Source organism: Pteropus alecto, unplaced genomic scaffold, assembly GCF_000325575.1.
Source record: "Pteropus alecto unplaced genomic scaffold, ASM32557v1 scaffold61, whole genome shotgun sequence".
Lineage (NCBI taxonomy): Eukaryota > Metazoa > Chordata > Mammalia > Chiroptera > Pteropodidae > Pteropus > Pteropus alecto.
This window is the reverse complement of record NW_006434835.1, coordinates 4,553,643-4,576,836: the sequence shown is the minus strand read 5'-3', so window position 1 is coordinate 4,576,836 and position 23,194 is coordinate 4,553,643. Positions and strand designations below refer to the sequence as shown.

General features: G+C 37.0%; 1 protein-coding gene across 1 annotated transcript in view; it reads left to right on the top strand.

Annotated features, from left to right (window-relative positions):
• YWHAQ (tyrosine 3-monooxygenase/tryptophan 5-monooxygenase activation protein theta) overlaps positions 1-23,194 on the top strand; it is a 29,752-nt gene that overhangs the window by 1,972 nt on the left and 4,586 nt on the right. The window contains exon 3 of the mRNA XM_006910226.3: positions 21,440-21,563. Coding sequence (XP_006910288.1) covers positions 21,440-21,563 — 124 coding nt within the window. The remainder of the gene's footprint in view (positions 1-21,439; positions 21,564-23,194) is intronic.

Genomic DNA, 23,194 nt, shown 5'->3' with positions numbered 1-23,194 from the left:
AAGATTTTTTTTTTTTTAACTTTAACCTCTTTTTCCAATACAATAACGGGTAATCTGAACAAAATCACCGCTGATGGAGATAGCTGGTAACGGGGAAAAGAAAATGCAGAGAGTGTACTAAGTGGAGAAAACTTCATTGAGATTATTTGCTTTATGAAAGTGAGACTTTCATTATACTCATCTATGTTTTTTTAGTTTCCACTCCCTGCCTGGCATAGAGGAGGCACTTATAAAAGCTTTTTGAACTGAAGTGCTTATACTCAAGTGTACTAACTTGAAAGTGATAGTAGGTTTCAGTAGAGTATGGTAATGGCTATTGACCTTGACTCTTACTAATTAGGGAAGACTCATAAGAGTTCCGTATGTTAAAGAGAAGCTTTCTTTTCTAGATATGTGGGGGGATCACAGCATATTTCAGTCTCTGTTCAGTTACTACTTTGCAGTTTGTTAGTTACCCTGCAGTAATTCAGAATTACCACAAAAATTTTCCTGTTCTCTAGCAAGTTAACTGAGTCAATGGAATATTTGTTTTGTTCTGTGGCTCTTTATAAAGTTTTTGTGATGGCGTAATTAGAGAGCTTTGCAGAATCGATGAATTACTCCAAAGAGAAACCAAGTATAGTAGAGTAGACCTTTCGTATAGATCATTTCAATAGGCGAGAACCCCTGAAATTAGGCCAATTTTTAAATACCAAGTGAAATAGAGTTTAACTTGATTAATCTGAGACACTGAGGCATAAATAAAATATTTTTATTGGTAAAATGGCTTAAGAGACTAATCGTGATTTACCGACTAACCTATAAAGAAAACCTGAGAAAAGCCGTTCTTCAAACTGTCAAACTGTTTGAGAGCTTCGTATGTGCAAGGCACTGTGCTAGTAAGCAACATGAGGAAGAACAAAGCTGAGAACCATAGAATTTTGTCCTCCAGTAATTTATGATGCGTGCATGTAAGAAATAGACAAATTAAGTAATATATAATTCCCGTAAGATGGTTATGAGCGAAATGCTATGTGTAGTTCTAAGGAAACAAATGTCAGGAAAGGCTTCACAAAGAGTGGCTTTTGGAGTGAACATTGAGGGGGGAATCTGAGGGGGGTCAATATTCCAGGGAGATGGCTCAGATGGCCAAGACCAAAAACTCTTCGAAGAATCTGAGAGAAGTTAGAGAAGGTTTTACCAAGTTGTCTCTGTCTCCCAGTGTCATTTGTGAAACCAGAGTCTTAGGCTAAAGATTCTAGTTCTCTTCTAATTTTAATTTTTTGGGACTATAAAATTATTTAAGTCTTAGCCATTCCACCTGCATTCTGAGTTCCTCCCAATGTTGAGATGGCTTTAGTGAAATGGCTTCAGGAATAGGTATACAGACATCATTGGTGATCCTAGTAAGGAGTGTAAGGAATAGCAGTCAAATTGAAAAATTCTTATAAATTGTATGGTTAAATAGCATGTGTAAGTTTTTGGAGAGTCGTTAAGAACTTGGGTAGGAGGTAAGGGCAAATCGATTAAATCAAAGGGTCAACAGAGCCCTTCTGGGACTTGGGAACTAGCATTTACAAGTCAGACCTTGGAGTAAGAAGGAGTCACTTAGAATGTATATAAGATAACCTCTGTCTCAACCCCATGTTATCCTTTCATGTTAGTAGACTGATTTCAGTAAGCTGTTTTGGTATAATGTATAAACAATTCTAGGAACTGTGGTCTGTGTTCTGATTTTTAAAATAAAAATTTAAAATAGCAAATAGAAACTGAAAGTTGTTTGTGTCAGTGTGTAAAAGTTCTGTAAACTTAAGTAATATGCTTGAATTTAATTAAGTGTTCTAAATCTCAGTGAAAATGAGTAGTACTGGTTATTTTGAAATAAGAATGATAAATTATTCTTAATAGTTAATGAATCTTAATGTAATATCATTGACAAATAGAAAAACAATGGGCTCTGGAATCAAGACAGACTGTTTTTGAATCATTGCCCCATGACCTTTTGATTTTGTGACCATAGGCAAGTTTCTTAATTTCTCAAGCTGTTTCTTTATCCATAAATTGGCAATGATGGTGCCTACCTTTATAAGCTTGTAATTAAGACAATAACTGACATTTTTTGGGCATTTATTATACACTAAGCATTATTTTAAGCACTTCATTACATTCATTTTGTTCCCATAAGTTAGATTGTAGTATTGTTTCTCTTTTAAAGTTGAAAGAACTAGTGCATAAGGAAGTTAAGTAACTTGGTCAACATCTGAAAGCTAGTGAATGGTCGAGCAAGGATTTGAACCCAGGCGGTGTGACTCCTAATGAAATGAACTTCATTTGGCCCTAAATACATGGTAGCTGACTGAAGAGCACAGTGTGAATCTATTTCGAGAAATTTGTACAGTTTAGTATAGATACTATGTTTGTAAGTTAGGAGGGAGGAGAGATAGCTTTGTGGTGGACAAAACTGCCAGTGTATAGACTTTTGGATTTTTTGCCTTTAGATTATAAACTCCTTGAAGCCAAGAGTTGTATTTTTGTTGTTGTTCTGTTTTTGTTTTGAGAGTGAAATGGGATGTAATATTCTATATACAGGCATATAAATGTAAGGTTAGATCAGTGATTCCTGACCAGGGTGAATGAATTTACCCACCAGGGGACATTTGGCCAATTCTGGAGCCAGTTTTTGGCTGGGGAGAGGGTTGCTACTAACATGGTAAGTAGAGGCATGAATGCTGCTAAGCATCATATAATGCATAGAAAGAGTCCCACAGCAAAGAATTACCCAGCCCACAATGTCAGGGATGCCAAGATTGAGAACTCTGGGTTAGATCATAAATAAAATGGAAATACTAAGTTATACCGAACTGTATCATACCTATTCTTTGAATTCTTATAAATATGTTGGCATATTTATAAATTTATATATTTATAAATTTATATATTTATAAATTCTTATAAATATGTTGGCATATTATCAGAATCCTTTGTCTAGACTTCATTTTTCTTGTCACTGTTGTGTGTATGCTATATAACTGTACAGATCACCTTTCTAGAACTTACTCAGTAGGTCTTATATTTTCTAAGTTGCCTCAAAAGCCTTAAGCTTTGCTTTTTTGAAAACTTGGCACAGTGAAAGAAGATCCAGCTGAAATTATAGTGACATCTATTTGGAAGAGGGAGTTAAAGTGGATGAATAGCATATATTCTCCTTTCCTTCATAACTGCCATTAATAATTTGGCACATGTGGTTTCAGATTTTAATCCTGTAATGTGTGTTCATTTGGATGTTACATAATTATACTAGCACCCTATTGAACATTTAGGAGGTAAACAATTTTTGTCTATTAAAAACAGCGCTGGGAAGAACATCCTTGTTGCATGCTTCATGCTAGGAATCTTAGGTTAAGTTCTTGGAAGTAAAATTTCCAAATCAAAAGATTTGCTGTTATTTTTTTTTTTTTCAGATAGCCCTCTGAAAATATTATATGTATTTATACTGTCATCGGCAGTCGTTGAGAATTTCCCCTTAACCTCTCCAGCACTAACAGGTGGTGGGTTTTGTTTGTTTGTTTTTTGTGTTTTTTTTTGTTTGTTTGTTTTTGGAGTGACATTGATTACTAAAATTAGACAGATTTTGAGGATAACAAAAATCTAGTGACTGTGGAAGGGTTGAAATTTTACCTCCCTGCATCCAGTATGGAATGTATCAAGGATTACCTTTGTTCTCACAGAGGACTAGGTACCAGAATTTTTTTTTCAAGTCTCGTATACAGTTCTTATAAAATGATACTATAGCATAGGATTAGTTAATTAACGGTGTTTGCCAGTTGAGATATCTACTTGATTGTTTTGATGTTTCTTCATTATATTTATCAATGTCAATTTTTATATTTAGTACTAGTTCTTTTAGAGTAACAATGGAAAGTATTTTTATATCATTGGCTTTCTGGGTATCAAGAAAGTATGGTGGAGAGACATCATGTAAAAGAAGTGAAGAGAAGAAAAATTATAGTTGATTCATTGCTACTTTAATTAAACTTAGTCCATAGGTAAATCAGTGATGAAGCTTTCTAGACTATTTCATGATAATTTGGCCGAATTTGAAAACATTGTTTGCATATTGACATATTTAAGGATGAAACGGTGGTGGTGATACCTAGGACTTCAAAATAATGGGTGGGAGTACGGATGAAACAAGAGCATCTGTGGATATAGTTGCAGCTGGTTTTAATGGGAATTCATTATACCACGCTCTTCTTATGTATATTTGAGATTGTCCATAATTAAAAGATGATTTGTCCTCCTAGAAATTCCACTCCTAGGTTATTTACACAAGAGGAATGAAAACTTAGGTCCGGAGCAGCTTCATTTTATGAACGGAAAACTGGAAACAGTCCATTAACAGGAAGATGGATAAACAGACTGTGGTATACTCACACTGTGGACTACTATTTGGCAGTGAGAAGGGATGGATTAAGATGCGCACCACAACATAGATGAATCCCAGAAACATGCTAAGCGAAAGCGGCTTTGCATGGAAAAGTATACTGTGATTCAATTTATATGAAATTCTGGAATGAGGAAAGGTCTTCTTTGGGTGAAAAATCTTGGCCCCTGGGAATGGAGGTAGCGATTAACTGGGAAGGAGCAGGAGGGAACTTTCTGCAGTGATCGTAATGTTCTTTGTGTTGATGTGGCTTTGAGTTACTCAGATATATGCATTTGTCCAAACTCCACAAATATGGAGCTAACATTTATGCATTAAATTTTGCTTCAAAAGAAAACTAGTGATCGATACGCATGTACTGATGTTTTCAGTATATCAAAACCAATAGAAATGGATGGACATGTGATGAAGCAAGTATGGGGAAAGGTTAATGGGGGGTGGATATGTGGATGTTTACTGCAATTGTTGGTTGCCCTGCATTAGGGGGTATGATGTTTTACATTGCTGTGGTTGTGTGCCTTTAATACCTATAGCAAGAAAGACCGTGAATCCTGTGTCTTGTTGACCTGAAGATATGAGAATGAATAGAAAGGTGTTGATGCCCACCTAAGAGCTAGGACTGATAGACTTGGCACCATAGCTTTTTGTTATTTGATAGTGAATGCTAATTAGATTGATGGAGTTACGGGGTGCAGTGGAAGACTTACATATTGACCGTACGCTAGGGCAGTGGTTCTCAAAACTTCTTGGTCCCGGGGTCCCTTTGCACCCTTGAAAATATTGTGGAACCCAAAAGCTTTTGTTTGTGTAGATTATTCCTGTAGATATTTACATTATTAGAAACTGAGAATTTTGTAATCCATTTAGATTAATTACTAATTCATTTAGAATAATATACCCATTGGAAGTCAATGGAACGTGTGGTTTTTTAATTTGTGGTAGAAGGTCCATAATGTGAAATGTGCTATTTTAAGTGTACAGTTCTGTGACATTAAGTACATGCACATTGTTGTGCAGCCATCACCACCAGCCATTTAAGAACTTTTTCATCTTCCCCGACCGAAACGCTGTACCTTTTAAACACGAAGTCCCTATTCTCTCCTCCTTGCAGCCACCATTCTACTTTCTGTTTCTGAATTTGACTACTCTAGATACCTCATATAAATGGAATAATAACATTTAAAAAATAACTTTCAACAAAACTGAATGAGAACAGCGGCATTGCTTTTCATGCAGTCTGTCTCAGTATTACCTCTCCTGTAGCTTCTGGGAAACTCCACCCAGGAGAGAATGACCACGAAAAAATAAATCGCATCTTAGTATTGTGAAAATGATTTGACTTTGTGCCCCAGTCACCCACCCAGAAGGGTGTGGCAGAGGCCCCTAGAGGTCTTCAGACCAGACTTTGAAAATGTGGCTCACAGTGGATTCTGCTGTGAGACTTGCTAACCATCTGTGTGCTGGGTGGCGAGTTGCTCCCTGAGTGGTTGTCTTTGATGATAATGAGCTCTGTAAAACCTTCCCTTTCTCTTTTTCCTGTCTCTTTACCCTCCAAATTATTCTAGGAGTATAGGCTTCAAGACCAGAAAAGTCAGACTTGATAATAAAGAAAAAAGTTGATTTTAGATATTGAGTAATAAAGAGTCTCTGTTAATTCCTAAAAAACTAGCTTCTGCTTCCTTATGTTAAAAATGGTAACGTAAGGTTAATATGATCTTTCTCTTCACTCCCCAATACCCAGCCCAAAAGCAGAGTTGGCATGAATGAAATAAGTAGATAATGTTCTCTTGGAACTGGTTGCATTTAGGTTTGAAAATTATATGGCTTTTGGAGATAGTAAGTCAGATTAGCTGTTAGCCGACGTTGGTCGAAGCTTTTCAGTGAAACTTGTCTTTCACACAGATCTCTACTCTCCATTTACATTTTTCTAGCCAGATGAGCGTATTCCATAATCTTTGTCATTTGGACCTTTTGCTCCAGTTGGATTTGGCATAGTGTGGTACTAAATATGTATTATGTAATATTCTTAATTTACTAATTTTGACTTTGAACATTCTCTCTCCTGGATGTTTGCTGCAGGCTTTATGTAGAGAAGTAGCGGAACGATGGTACAGGTAGTAAGACCACGACTATAGGGACTTCTGTAAATTTAATGTAAATGCTTTCTTAAAGGACAGTCTTCTATTGCTGTTTATAAATGTCAGGGTGATTGTGGGAAATAAGTGGGACAGTACATGAAAATGTTTTAAAATCATTCCTTAAAACCATGAGGATACCGATTTTCAGATCAGATTTTTTACTCCCCAAGTAACTCTTACTGATACTACTCATGTAGAATTAGTACTCCGATTTTCCTTCTTGTTTTGCTCATTCCATCAAACAGACATTACTTGAACGTGGCTCAGAAAAGTTTTGCTGTTTTAAAAACTAGTATTAGGCAGTTGCAGTGAAATGTATATGAAGTGTTCTGATCTTTCAGCCTGGTGCCGTTCCTAAGTATTGGCAGGATGCATACTTTTTAGACCTTCCCAGGATTCTGATGGACTAGTGAAGAGCTTAGAAAGGTTACAGTAAATGTTTACACATCCTTTAATCCCAAAATACTCTAGATTATGTGGGCCTGACCGCAGAGACCACTAGGTATTTGGTTCTTCTGTTAATACTTATGTGATATGAAAGCTAACTTTCATGTAATTTAGCTTTTAATATATTTATAAACATATATAATCTTTAAACACCCAAAGACCGACATTCGAAATGGGAAATGGTATATATCGAAGCTGACTTTATGTTCTTCAACACATTAGACAGGAGTCTTTGTCAAATTATAGTAGTCCTTTCCTTGTCCTTGGGGGATGCGTTCCAAGACCCAGTGGATGCCTAAGACGGTGGATAGTACCAAACCCTTTAAATAAAAAGTATACCTTTTCACTTACAGGAAGCACTTTATGGCTTCTCTTTGGCATATTTGAATTGCCAGCGTCACTGCTCTTGTGCTTTGGAGCCATAATTACATAAAGTAAGGGTTACTTGAACACAAGCACTGCCACACCGTGACAGTCGATTGATCTGATAACGGAGATGACTGCTACGTGACTAACAGGCAGCGATGATTGATGTCTGGGTGAGATGGAGTGGGACAGCATAGGATTTCATGACGCTACTCAGAAGAGCATGCAATTCAAAATTGTTTCTGGAATTTTCCATTTAATATCTTCGGACCATGATTGACTGTGATTAACTGTGGGTAACTGAAACCAAGGAAAGCCAAACCGCACATAAGGGGGTACTACATACTGATGGTCCCATGGAAATATTTACTTCCTCCTGCCAAGGTGTTTAAAGTTGTTACTTTTGATGAAGTCCAATTAATTTTTCCCTTTAGGTTCCTTATGCTTTAGTTGTAATATCTTAGAAGCCATTGCCTAATCCAAGGTCATGAAGATTTAAACTTAATCTTTCACTGAGAGTTTTATTATCTAGTTCTTATGTTACGATTTTTGGTCTATTTTGAGTTAGTCTTTGCATATGGTGTGAGGAACGGATCCGGCTGTCATTCTTTTATGTGGCTGTCCAGTTGTCCCAGGACCATTTGAAATACTACTTCATATATCCTTGACCTGAAATTCTCAACTTATGGAAAAAATAATGAAAAAAATAATCAGACGTGGTTTGGCATAAAGTTCACTTAAGGAAAAAGTATTTTGCTTCTATCCCTCTACTTACTGCTGTTCTCATTTGTAAAGCCTTTTGTCTCCCATTTCTGTGTGTTGAAATCACACCTGTCCTACAAGATATGATTTAGGTGTCACTGCACTCATTCTGTAGTCAGTTACCATTATAGCTTAGTAGTACTTTCAAATCTGTTTCCATGCACTGTCCTGTGTGCAGTTATGGGTAGGTGAGGTGTGTTTACCCGTAAGGAAGCCGAGCCATATTAATTTAATTGCTCATCCAGTTAGCTGTGAACTCAAATCCAACTTTTCTAGAGTAGTGCTCTCTCCATTCCCTTTGCCTTTTATTGTAAAGCCTTCCGTTACAGGCTCATTCTTCTATGATCATTTCTCCTTTCTCCGAATTCTCTCTTGTGTGGAAATGGGGGAGAATCAAGGCTTTCTTCATCCATGCTCTTCAGCTAGAGTGGCTCCCTTTGATCTCTTTTGCTATATTCTGGTATTGCTTAAAAAGACTTGGGAGGAAATAGTTGCTGCTTTTTAAAATTTTGACAGTCATTACCAGATTAGATGGAGTCCAAGTTCCTTACCAGGGCTTACCAGACCTTCCAGCCTTTCTTTTCAGCCTCCTTTCTTCCCTCTGTGCTCCAGCCGCTTGAAACTACCTGTGTATGGTTCCCTCCTGTATTGTGTACTTTCTTACCTTTGCTGTGATTCTCTCCCCTTTATAATAATGTGTTATTATATTAATGTAGTCTTTTCTTTCTCACCAAGTCTAGTAATGAGACCCAATTCTATATTACTGTTGTTGATCAGTGTCCTGAGTTCCTCTTGTGGCTTTTTCCAAAATTAATTAACACTCAGTTCAGATCAATATTGGTAAGCTGTTAAGAGTATGTAAGAATAGAGACTTCATCTTTATTTTTTCCCTCTGCATGCTATTAAGCACTAATTTATTTTTCAGAGTTATTTTTTGTGCTGTACCCAGAAGTTCAGTTGACTATAAGCAGTAACCCATATAAGTTTAGTTGCAAATGCAGAATAATTTTCTTACATTGCCTCTTAAATTCTCTTCCACCCTGTTCTTTCCTTTGTGCCCTGTATCAGAGCTGGGAGACTAGAGGATAAACTGTATTTATTACAGCAGAGATAAATGTATGTGGCATGGGTTAGTCATAGATGGGGAAATTCATCTGCAAATAATTATATAATTTCTGTGATGTGGAAATGGCTTAAATCAATTTGTCCTAGACTTAGAAAAGATAAAGCTCATGTGAAAGGACACTGGTGTCTTTGCTAGTACAGGCTATTATCTATTTTTAATAGAGTTCCTAGGATATAGCAAAACTTGACCTATATACTATAAGCTAGCAAGGCAGTTTTGACCTATTTTTAATTATTAGAATATTCTTTCTATTAGGTATCAGGATGTCTGTTCAGTTGTATTACTTATGACCAAACTGAGATTTGACTTACTGTTCTATTTTGTTTTGTCTTTTCCTTTACAAATCAGTGGCTAAAGTAGTTTCTGTATACTAACTGGTAAACTGCAGATTCTCTGAGGGTAAGGGAGTACAGACATTGGTATTTGCCTTGGTTCTTTCGGTAGCACTGATCTGTAAATGGCAGTTAATTATGTATGTGTATGTTTAATGGTTTTTTATGGAGATTGACAGATTCAGAAAGTAGTATTAGTGTCACCAGTGGATATATTAAACTGTCCTTCCAAACCTATGTATCCTGGCCAAAGAGCTGGGGATCTTTGAGCAGCGGGCATAACGTTTTTATGTGGCTATTCAGTATCAGCTGCTGAAATGTGGGGATATAGCAGACAGCCCTCAGAGACCAAAGACTGGGCATTACATTTGTTTCTAATAATATCTGGAATTGGCTCAGCTGCTTTGGGTGAAGTAAGGGGACAAAGACCGTGATTAATATTGGCACATTATAGTTCACACAAACTCCATTATTTGCCAGAGGCTAAAACTCTTTCTGTTGTGTCTTCACCACTACAATTATAACATCTCTGTAGCTGAGTTAGAAGATAGGATGAACATTCTTATACAAAAGCATTTTTATTGTTTTGGGGTTTAAGTACTAATTGTTTAGGGGAGGAGGGGCAGGTACACAATGCCACCCCAGCACCTAAAAAGCACCAGTGTGCTGTAGCAGATGTTGATAACTAATTTGTGATCATGTTGTGTGGGTCATGGGATGGTAGTGGCTAGAGATCTTATGGGCCCGGGGGAAGAGTTTAAAAATATTTAGGGCAGGAAGGTAGATAAAGCTTTTTCTCTTTTTTATTGCGAGCCTTGGATTCTTTTCATCTGTTTCTTTCCCTTCCCCTCTGCCCGATTGTCCTCTGAGTTTTAGCTCCTTGTTTTCTTTTGCTCACAAATGTAATTATCCACTTAATTGCATGGACTACTCTGGCTTATTTTTACTTTCACTATAACTACAGTGGCACATACCCCTTTGTGTCTGGGGAATCCATATACATTCTCTGGCCGTTAGGATAATTTATTGTGACACATTAATTCATATTAATTTGTTTATTAATTTGACAAATATTCCAGCCAGTTTTGTGTTTTAGGTCCTTTGTTACTTTTAGAACACCTCAAAAGTTTGAACACTTTTTATAAAAGTTTTTTGTCTGCACAAACACTGATGTTAGTTACCCCTTTCTCCCAGGAAGGCATATTCACATTCATGGATGCTCCAGAGTTGTGTGAATTTTAATAAACAGAAGTAGGAGATGTGAAGTCCCATTAACCGCACCCCTCCCTCCCCCAAATTAGGACAAGGAAGAATTGTTTGTCAGCTGTGCAAATGAGTCAAACAGTAGTGTGTGATATGGTCCAGGATGTGTCCCCTTGGCCTTATGGGCTCCAAATCTAATTGGTTGGCACACTGAGAGGGGAAATTTAAGGATTATAAATTGCACAGAGGGTCTTGGTCTAGTATATTGTTTATTATTCACAGGCATATTTACAGAAAGAACCAAATTAGCATTTAGAAGATTGGTTGGTGAGCACAGAAATAAGAGGCAGTGGTCGGATGACTGGATGCTCTGCCGCTGCTGCATCCAGCCTCAGTGTATAGGGGTCTCACTGTTGTGTTCATGGACCCAAGTACCCTCTTCTCTTAATAATGCTGGAGATGCTATCATTGTTGGCTTTTGTACTTTCCCCCCAAGACCTGCTGTATTCCCAGCATCTAACGTAATACCTATATATTTTGCTTCTTAAAGTGCCAATTTAGGCATTTGGCAGTACTTCATTGTTGCACCGTGCTCTTCTGTTGGTGCAGGAATGGTGGTAATAGAAATAAGGTTGGATGTCAGTTACGACAGTGCTTTCCCACTCCTATTGTGTGAGGACACACAACAACCGTATTTGTGTGGCACACTGGCTAAGGGGATCAGTATCTCTTTGTATTATTTGGAGGCTCTAAGTTAGAGTCTCATCCCAGAGGACTGCGAGTGCTAGGCTTTATAAATTTATTTAACGGGCCATCGAGATTTTTGAACGGGGGATTAACATGCCCAGAATGGAATTTAGTTAGTCTGGCAGCAGAGTATAAAAAATGGATCAGAGAAAACCTAAACCCTAAAACCTGGATTAGTTGAGGTGAAATGATACAGTTAACTATGGTAATAAAAATAAACAGTAAGGAGACTGAGATATATCAAAATACTGTGACAGAGGTAAAATCAACAGGGATTGACAGCAGTTAGAATGGGAAATGGAGAGTAAAAAGCCAGAGGTGGTGCTGATGAGCCTGGGTTGCTAGGAGGTAGGAGGATGGCGGAATAATTAGTAGAAATAAGGACTATAAGTATAGAAACAGGTTTGGAAATAAATTTCTCTTTAGGGCATATTGAGATCTAATAGATATTCCTCTTTCAAAGTGTATAAGGAAACTCAATTATGTTAACTCTTCAGAGAAGTTGACAGTATGGAATGGGTGATCGGGGTTGCATTACCTCTGTGAGTTTACTGCAATTCATAAGATGGCCTTTAGCCTTGCAGACTCAAACACATGAGCAGGATAGAGCCATCTTCAGGGATTGATCTGCAGTAATCAAGCTCATGTGACTGGTGGATAAAACTAAAAACAATAAGAGATAACTAGCACAAGTTTGAAATAGTTGTATTGACATGACCAGTACATTCTCATTGAAGAGGCAGATAGACTGACATAGGAATCGAGTCATAATCAGGAAGTTGCCTGTGAAATGTGGCATCGTAACGAGACATTGCATGGCTGCTCAGATGTTTAATGGCCATCATCTCCGTGGTAGGGCGTGGATTTGTCAGTGGATGGATTATGATTCACATACCTCTAGATTATATATTGCACCCTTTTCCTTCAGTGTCTGTCTCTTTTCTGTTTCCGTGCCTCTCGCTGTTGACTGACTCGTTCTTATTTTTAAAGTATATTTATTTTACATACTGTCAGATTATAATCAAATCTTGCATTGTTATTAATTTGCTGTACAAACATGTATATACACACACATATCAAGAAAAGATAAAGTTTATTCCTTCAGTGGTTTATAGTTAAAAGATACATGTTCCCAAAGTACACTGTGCTTATTTATCTGAGAAGTTTTCCGGACAAAGTCTTGACTTGGAGGAAATCACATCTGGGGGCTTGGGTGACAGTATGGGAGGCCAGGGGAGTGAGGCCAAAGAAGCGTTAGAATGACACCCAGGTTTCAAACTAGGGCAACCAAGTGCTTTTGCTGAGATTGAAGATTGAGTGGGGGAGGAGAATCAACAGTAGATGTGTTAGGAAGGCAAATTTAATGTTTTTTCTTTTTTTAAATGAGTAAAGTTTGAAGTCCCAGTGGCCCATTTAGGAGCACGTCGGTCTGATACTTCAGAGAAAGGTTTGTGTGGCAGTGCATGGTGATGGAGGTTTATGTCCCAAGCAGGATTCTGAGTAATTTGTATTAACTCAGGCTTCACAACAAATAGGGATTGTCATTAACTCTTTTACAGGTGAATAAACTGAGGTACAGAGCTGTAAAAATAAATTGTCCAACTAGGTAAGCTTTGTGAGTCATTAGCATGTAGATACTGATTAAATTTGTGCCAGTGAAATCTCAAATGAACCCAGGTCTTGTCAGTTATCTTAAAATGGATAGTGAGCTATTGAAATATTTGAGATTCTTGATTATTGTAATGAAACATTTTTCTCCCGGTAGCAGATTATCATAGGTGTCAGATTTTAGAAAGTGTAGTCTTACAGGCAGACACTTGTTTGATTAAAGAAAAAACATAACTCCTTAAAATTTTTAGCTAATCCTCTACAAGAGGGTTGGGAAACACGTGTCCTTTGAAAGCCAGCTCAATCCTTTGCATATAACTAATGTGAAAGAACTTGAAATAATACTGTCCTCTGCAGACAGGTATCACATGTATTGCTATTCAGCATCTTGTAATGATTCTGTATTGTTAGTTTGTAGAGTGGAAACTCTTAACAGATGATGACCAGGAATTTTTCAGTTACTCGCTATTTTAGTTGCTGTAATTATTGTAATTGGTGACCTCTTTTATTCCATTACTTCTTCCTTCCCACTCAGAAAGGTTCTTTCAGTAAAGATCTGAGTGGGAACCTCTGTCATTTTCTGGAAATGTCTTTATTTTGCACCTGCTCTCATGTGGTACTTTTCATTCGTTGTGGAATTCTGACAGTTGTTTTTCTCAGCACTTGGAAGATACTTGTTTTCTGATGAAAGATCAACTGTCAATCATATTGTTGTTTCTTCCTTATAGGTAATGTGTCATTTCTCTGGTTGCTTTTAAGAATTTCTTGTCTTTGGCATTCTGCAATTTTACTATGATGGTGTAGGTATGAATTTATTTTTATTTTATCTTGCTTGGGATTCAGTGTGCTTGCCCACTCTGAAAATTTTTGCTTTTATACTATTACTGAGTCTCAGCCATTATCTCTGAATCACATTTCTTCCTCATTCTTTCTGTTCTTTCCTCTGGAATTCCTGTTATGAATTACTTTAGATCACATATCTTGGACATCTCTTTCTGTTTGCATCTTTTTTGTTATCCACATTTTTTTCATCTTGTTAGTTCTTTGTTTTGGGATCTGAGTAGTTTCTTCAAATATGCCTTCTGTTTTACTTTTTTTCTTTTTTCTCTTTTTTAAAAATTATAAAGCCCCTTTCTCTTCTTCCTATACCTCCAAGATGCCTTTTCTTAATTTATTGTATCCTGTTCTTTCCCCTGGTTTCTGTTGCTTTTTCTTTTTTAATCTCTTTGGTTACTTTAATCAAGAAATAACCAAAATTTCAGACTTATAAAAAAATAAAGAGAATGTTATAATACCGCCCCCCATATGTACCCATTACCCAGCTTCAGCAGTTATGAATTCTGTCTCGTTTATATCCCTACCATTCACATACATGTCATTGTTTTAAAGCCAGTCCTGGGCATCATCTATTTAATTCATAAATATTAAAAAAGATGTATATGTTTAAAAGATTCTTTAATCATTTTTGGCATACTTATTTTACATTTTATTACATACTTTTCATTTTTTAAGTCTTGAGGTCTTAACCATCCTATATGTTTGCTGATCCCTCATTATGGTGGACCTGTCCCTTGAGTAGTTTCGTTATTTTTAATAATATGGATGTAGCTTTTTTCCTCTGGAAGTTGTGTGTGCCTTGGATTATGGAAGTGTCTTTACGCAGTGATTTTGATGATTTGTTTCTCCTGGGCACACTAAGTACACACATTTTGAGCTTGTGGTATTACACATCATGTATGAAATAAAAATGTGAATAGCACCTACACAAAACACGGGTTTGGGTTTTAGTTTTTCATGGGGACTACACCCTCCCCTCCCGAGCACCACTCCCCTCCCCCAAAAAGAGAAGCACAGTTAATAGCTTTCTTATTACTTCACTGCCTGATTGATAGTTTCTCTAGGGTCCCTACTTCCTTTGCACCACTGTCATTGAGTTGTGAACTTTCTCTTTGCGCTCTTTGTTTTGTCTTTGTTTCTAGCACCTGAATATCTTTCTTCCTTCCTTTGGTGCTCTGCTATATTTTTTCTTCTATTTTATTTTATTTTTAAATAAGGTTTTTGATTATTTTTAGAAGAAGGGAAAGTCTGCTCAGTCTTACTGTGTTACCAGAAGTCATGTTTCTACCCATCTATTTTAAGGTGCTGAGTCAGAGATTTCTTAAGTATTCCATACTAAGAGTGAGTGCTGTGTGTGTGTGTGAGTGTGTGTTAATCTGGTACACTGCTATTCAGCTAACATTTAAAATGTGTTACCATTTCATATGGTCAGGTAGACAATGCACTAAATTACACATTCAGACTCGTATTTCAATTCCAGGTCTTCCGTTCATGTATTTGTTCTAGAGTCGAATAGTCCCATTAACTTATTCTCATATTGGTCAGAAATGATGGAAATATATCTGACTTAATATAATAGAAAAATATTTTAAAAGGCAGTTTTATTGCCAGACAGAATCTTTAAATATAAAGAGTTCCAATAAGTCAGTTAGGAAAAAAACTCTTTAGGAAATGGCAAAGGATAACCACACACTGTTCATAGAAAAGGGCGCACATGCCTAAATGAGGCTCAGCTTCATTTAATTTGCAATTTATAAAATTGGAAAATTGAAAAAAACCTATAATAAGATATTTTTAACTTATTAGATTGGAAAAGGTGAAAAAAAAGTCGGATACTCTGTGTTCAGGAGGATGTTGAGAAATGGGAATACTCATACACTGCCAGTGGGAATGTAAATTGAAATTGCCTCCAGGGAGGACAGTTTAACAGTTTATCCTATAGATCACATGTACATTTGGTACATTGTTGGAAATATCAAAAGATTTGAAGCAACGTAAATGTTCCTCAGAGCAGACTACTTAAATAATGACGGCACGCCCATGCAGTGGAACAGTATCAGTGACATGTATGGAGTGAGGTAGTTACATGGAGACGAAATGATCTCAGAGGGAGTATGACGTGGGAAAAGCAAGGTATAGAACAGTGGTGTAGTGTGCCAACATGGAAGGGAACATACGTGGGTTTTCGAGGTATCGGGTATCTGGAGGAAAGTACAAGGCACTGGTCATGGTGGTTCCCTTGTCGGGGGAAGAACTGGATATCGATAAGGACCCAGGGAAAGAAGAGAAACTATATTCTTCAGTTTGGAATTTTAGGTGATGTATGAGTGTTGCCTGTCACTTTAATGGAAAGCAGTCTTACTGTGTGTGAAGAGAAGATACTGGGAAGGAAGACTCCTGTGGTGTTGAATTTGGATGGAAGATACCAGTATGAACTAATGATTTTGCTCAGAAAAACTTCGCTGAAGGAGTGAAACAGCGAGATAACAGAATGGGGAGACTTTTATTTATCTTTAGAAATTTTTGAGTGGTAGATAAGTATTGCATGTTATTGCTTTGATGAAGACTGAAAAATTAGAAAAATGATTCAAGAAAAGCTCTCTATCATTTTTAGGTTGTACTATATGAGTGGCTGTCACATCCATTTCAGCATGTTGCCATGCCGTGGCTGATGTTCATTTGACAAATGAGTCGCATCGTGAGATAGGCACTGTGCTAAACGCTTGACGTGCCACCTGCAGAATTTTGTGAATGAGAAATATTAAGGAAATACTTTTATCTAGCTGTTGATCTGCCTAACAGGTTGCCCTTTTGATGTAGTACCTAGAATTAGCACAGATTATTAAAAATGAGGATATTTCGACCATTTTATAGAAGAGGAAATTAAGGAACTTGCTTTAGACAGAGACTCTGGAACCAAGTTATCAGTTCCGCACTTATTCTTCTTAGATGTTCAAATGTAATTCATGGTGAATATTGTGAAACTCGGTGCCTTTTAAAAATGTATACTTGGTGACTTACGGAGTTTTTTCTTTTTCTTTTGAAAAGATTACCATCTTCAGAGACTTTCTACCTGTTTGTGCACTTTGTGCCTTTTCCCATGCCCATAGGCCCTCTGTCTTGGGACGGATTCCTTCCTCTCCCGTGCCATCTGCTTATTTTTAAAATCCTATTTTACCCTTTAAAGACACAGGTCACTTGGTACCTTTTAAGAAAAACTCTTCCAAATCCTTAACAAAATAGTTATGTCCTCGTTTGCGTTCCCAAAGGACTTTCGTGTATACTTTTGGACCCACCCCGTGTTTCTGAACAGGTGTGGACAGCGCAGTGCTGACAGTGAGTGGATGGACGCTGATGATGCTGGACTTCCCTTAATAAGTGGACAGTCCTATGTAATGGATCCTCCAGCTGCTCGTTTATTTAAGTAGAAAACTTATTACATTTATCTGAGGCCAAAACCTCATTTTGTTTTACATTTAAACAGTTCTATGTTTTTCATGGTAACGCATACAAAATTAACCAGAAATACAACTACCATGTAAAAATCAAGGGAAGATCGTACTTTGTTTTGGTTTTAACCTGACTGATCGGGCTACTCGTGGCAGTTGAACAGATCATGCAGTCTAAGGCTGTATTCCCAGGTTCTTGGCACTCCTGGTGATTCTTCGAGGCAAACATCTGACTATACTATGTGTTACACTTTCGACACATGAACATTGACATGCTCAAGTACATACTGTTTCATTACAAATTACTTTTGTTTCTCTCATATCTTAATTAGGACATTGAGATATATTTTTAAATTGTGTGTAGATATATTATTACCTACCGATTTCATTTTAGGTTAGTTAAAGAGTCATAAAATAGTTATAAAAGGGGTTATTATCTTAAATGATATTTGAGTAGGGAGGGGGTAGTAAAGGTTTAAAAAAGTAAAAGCTCTAAAATTTCAATATTGTTACTAAAGTTACTTTGGTATTTTTTTGGAGGGGTGGACATTAATGAGGTTAATATCTGCAAATGGTTGTCTGAGTTAATACCTACTCATCTGACACACAGGTGACTTTTTGTTAAAAAAAAAAAAAAAAGTTCGAAGAAAGAACTGCTTCTAGTAATGTGGATCACCTTTAGTCCTGTCCTAAAGTGACCTGCATGCTGACTTACATCCTTTCCCTCTCAGTTTGCTCATGCTTGAGTTTTTTTGGTCTAGAACATCCTCAGTTACTAGTTCATCTTATAATTTTGGGCAGTAAGTACACTGACTTCTTCACATCTCTCTCAGGTTCTCAAAAGGAAATGCACTCCTCAGTCAAGTAACTCAGGCTGGAGGGAGCCCCATCTTAGCTCGCCAAGCCTCCCGGGATTATAAAACCTGCTGGTTAAAGAGTTGCAAAGAGAATCTGCTGTTTAATTGACAAGAATAATGTACAGGAGAAATCAGTGGGGGAACTTTTAACTATGTAAATGTTAAAACTGATTCCCTTCCTCTCCTGACTTTTTACCAATGACCTTATTTGGAAAGATTTTCTTATTCAAGGAGTCACTTGTTATTTTGGTTTTTCTCTCTCTCTGATCTATATTGAGTTTAAGTTTGTTTTTTTTTTGTTTGTTTTTTAACAAAAATTGTACACCAAGGCTGAAACCTTGAGTGTTCATAGCCTGTAATATTAATAATAAATAACTGGTATTGATAATACCTGATATAGCCATGATCATTTCAGTAAGACATGAAGCAGAATCCACTGTCTTTTAATTGGACTAAAATATACATCTTTACTACTGGTAGCATATGGAAAGACACAATTATTTTGTACCTGTTGTTTCCTTCACAGAGAGCTAGTGGCATCTGACAAAGAACCATGCTACCTGGCTGAAACTCCAGGATGGAAGTAATGCACAAGTCACTTTATAAAAGCCAACACTGTAAATCGTACGTAATGGCTATGTACAAACTAGTAATCAAAGTTAATCATTTTAGAAAGTTTGCAGTTAGCTTATAAGTGGCTGTGTGATTACTAACGCAGTAGCTGCTCAGCAGCCTTCCGATCCTTGGAAGGCCACTGTGCTGGGGAAGATGACAGGCCTTGGGAGCACACCCCCATCTGGCTCACATTTTCCCCCCAAGACCTCATTCTAGTCAGACTTTTCTCGGCCTTTGCTGCCACACTTTACCGTGTTTAATCACAGAGGACAGGGTCTTAAAAGTACCAAGTAGCTTTTTTTGTGACTACAAAAAGGGCCTCAACAGAGCTGGCATCTTTTTGGAAATCCTCTGTGGGATCTCATCTTGGCTGACTGACTCGGGGGAGAACAAGCAAAGTGAGAGGCACTTTATTTGACATTATGGTTCCGTAGTATGGGTGCAAGAAGAGGTGGTGGTTTCCACAGCGTAAATAGTGCGTTTCCATTATTTGACTACTTCTCAGCATTGCTTAATTTCCCACTATTGTTTAATTTTTATAAGAAAGCAATGACCGTGAGTCAGTTGAGATTTAGAAACAAGTGAACTTTTTGTGGCTGTCTCACCGTATATTAAAATGGTATTAGAGGGAAAAGTTAAAGTAGTATGATTTTCTAAGAAACAATTTCTCGGGTTCACTTTAATAAATAACTATTAAAATTGTATCGTGATATTGAGCAGAAGAAATTATTAGTCTGATCCTTCGATTATCCACTTAAGAGTATGGTGGTGTGGAAATAGCATTTGTTTTCACAGTTGCCTTTAGCGATTGGATGTACCCCTCTGTGACATCTGTGGTTGCATTGGAGGCACAGCGACTTTACAGATTTAGCCACAATTTTATACTTGCCATTTTAATGTATAAACTTAAGAGGTTTTAGAAATTATGTTACTATAATATTAAGTTTAACTTCCCCTGAGCTTTGGACCCTTTCAAGATACACTTTTTTAACCTAAACTTTTTTTTAAAATTAAATTTAAGGATTTAAAATGTTTTTCTGTTTATTTCCTTTAAAATAACTTATGGATGTAATCATTGTATTTCGTTTAGGCCATTTTAAATCAGATAAACAACAGGAGAGTTCTTGAGTTAGAACTACATTTTCTAACTTCTTATCTGTAAATAACCTTCTTTTACTTCTTTAATAATAGATTTATGTGAATTTGGGACAGTCTTAGTGAGTTATTCTCCAGACTTCCCAATTTTATATCATAGTTGGCATTTTTGTTTAATGATAACTGGTAATATCTGTGGCTATTTTTCCAAAATCCACACGTGATCATGTCTGTTACTTGCTTAAAATTTTTCACTAGTTTCACTTTGCCTAGGTCAGTGCTCCCCAAACTTACACCTCACCTCGGCAGAAGAGTGGAGCACCTCACCTGGTTGGCTAATCGTCACTAACATCTACTGAGCACTTAACATGCAACACTGTTCTGTGCTTTTACATCTATTTATTGTTTTTACTAGTATCTTAAATTCTCTATGAGAATTTTTTTCGTTTTTGTAATATTTTTAAATTCAAAAAGGTTTTTAAATTACTTAACATCAAGTAAAATTGATAGTCTCAGGATACTTCTCATATTTGTCTTTTGTGACTTTTTATAATTCCAGGCACACCTCATAAAATATCTCAGTTTGAGAAGCATGAGTTCATTGGATCAAGTGTACATTTCTGTGTATGAAATGCAGCCTGAAAGACATACTTAAATACTAGCCCAGTTTTTAAAAATAATTATATTCAGTAGACATGACTGTCAAATTGCTGTGTAAGTTTCTAGCCCACTCACTTTTGGTGCCTGTGCTTTCCCTGGTTCTGGACCCTGGTTCTGGATGGGCACTGGTCCGCGAAGGACACTGCAGCCCTGCTCTGAGCCCTGACGCCTGACTCGTTCTGTGATTATACTGTTCTTCGTACTGGATGTCTTAATCACTTTGTTTGCTTTCCCTGAAAGGGTTGCACGCCCCCAGTTTCTAAGGGCTGCATTCCTCCTATGTCTTCTTGACAAGTCAAATGTCCCTTCCCCAGGGAATCCTGTCTAACAGCGGCCATCTCCAGCAGAGCCAGATACTCTTCTGTGCTTCCAGCCCCTTATTCACATGTCTCTTAATGCCTGGTGTGTAGGTAACGGTGTTCGTAACGTCTTTCCTTATTAACTGTGAGCTCTTGGAGGGCAAGAAGTAATCTCATGTCAGATAAAATGCCTGGCAGCTAGCAAGTGTCAGAAAATGCTTGCTGAATGAATGGGTGCGTGAACAGGCAAGCTCTTTCTTATTAGTGTTTGGTGTAATCCAACTTTACCTTTAGAAACTGACTTGTTCTGAGCCAACGCATTCAACCAGTGGCAGCCACCTGACGCATGCTTCAAGTCTAGGGTGGTGTGGTGTAGAGTTACTATGATATTGAATGATTCAACTACATATCATTGTGAGTTACTGATTGTAATAGCCTCTTATTAGTGCCTAATATTTTATCTTACTATTTTCAGGAATTGTTGGATAAATATTTAATAGCCAATGCAACTAATCCAGAGAGTAAGGTCTTCTATCTGAAAATGAAGGGAGATTACTTCCGGTACCTTGCAGAAGTTGCATGTGGTGATGATCGAAAACGTAAGTATATTTGATTTACAGTAAAGCTAAAATGTAAAAAAGAAAGGGAGGATAAATGGGCACTATGCCAGTAGTTTCTATGTAGTCTCCAAGCCCTTTATAACTTTAAAAAACATTTTGGAATCTGTGTATAAAGAAAATTAATAACATTATCTTGTGTTCTCATAAACATAGTCATGAATTTACATTATGTGCCCTTTAAAAAAATTAAACTCATCTTATAAACTTTCCGATTATACTTTGATAAGATGTTATTAAAAATAGGCTTCATCTTTTATGCTTTAGAATTTGGTTTACCATATTTTTAGCCCCAGAGTTCTTTGCATATGCGTTGATTGACTTTGTTAAGTCATATGACCTTTATAGTGTCATTATACCTTGAAACTTAAGATCACTGGAAGAAACTACATATAGAATATAGAAACAGGATGTTGTACTTTTTCTGTTTGACGTTAATTTTTTAACTACTACCTGCTTTGAAAGATCACAACATTGACTACTAACGATGTGTAACCAAATTTCTGAGAAGTGAAATGAGAGTGTTATTGCTGGTATATAATTTCTCATGAAAAACATAGACACAGGAAAAAGAGTGACTGAATTGCCTAACTTGATTGTTAAAAAATCAAAGGAAATGTTTTAGCAGTGGACTTCGTCTCCTGGAGCATTGGTAGCTCAGTTTAATATAGATCCTATTAAATTTTGTGTATGTGCCTGTTACCAAATTTATCAAGCCAGTTCTAGGTAGAAGTACCACTTAACTGCTTATCTTTTTCAAATACGTCTTATTTTGTTCTTAGTTTTACCCCATCCCAAAAGGGTGTGTACCTCCCCCCCACAAATAGTTACCGTGGTCTCCTACCCCCACAGAGTTAGTTACTAACTGAAAATGAGACAGTTTTAGCATCCAAATATCAGTGTAATGGAAAATATAAAGAGAAAATTGTTATACCCTGCTGTAACAAAATCTATATACTAAACTTTCTGTGTCATTGATGTATAATTTCTAATGCTTTAAAAATAAGCAAAATGGAAGGGGACAGTACATTGAAACATCAGCAAGTCAGAGGGATATCTTTGGGAAATTGGGACATAGTTCCCCCATTAATCTGATTCCACTCTTTCTGGCCTACTGGCATTTCCTAGTCCCGTGTGTAGACTACTCAGTGGTCTGGGATTTGTGGCGTAGTCTGTATCTACGGCCTAGGAGCTGAGACACATTACTTCTGCAATGTGCTCATTGCAGTGCTTCTGTAGGTTGCCAGACAGCAGAGCTCCTCAGCGTGTAGGGCTGGACCAGTCGTTTCAGAGGAAGGAAGATGCGTACATTCGGGCCACAAAGGGATAATTTATTTTCTGTTAGGTCAGTGTTCCCATAATAATGGGCCAGTGGCCTCATTCAGAAAACCCACCCTTTCAAAATATGGTTCTAACTAGGTTAGTGGTGGTGCTACTGGCTCAACTTTCTCTTTTTTTTAGGAAGGTGACATTTCTATTAGGCCAGTAATCAAACTCGGGTCAGAGTAGATTTGTACTATATGTTGGCACTTTTATATTGCTTTTCACATAATTCATCTTGATACTAAAGATAAGTATCATTTCTACAGATAAGTCACAATAATAGAGGTTTT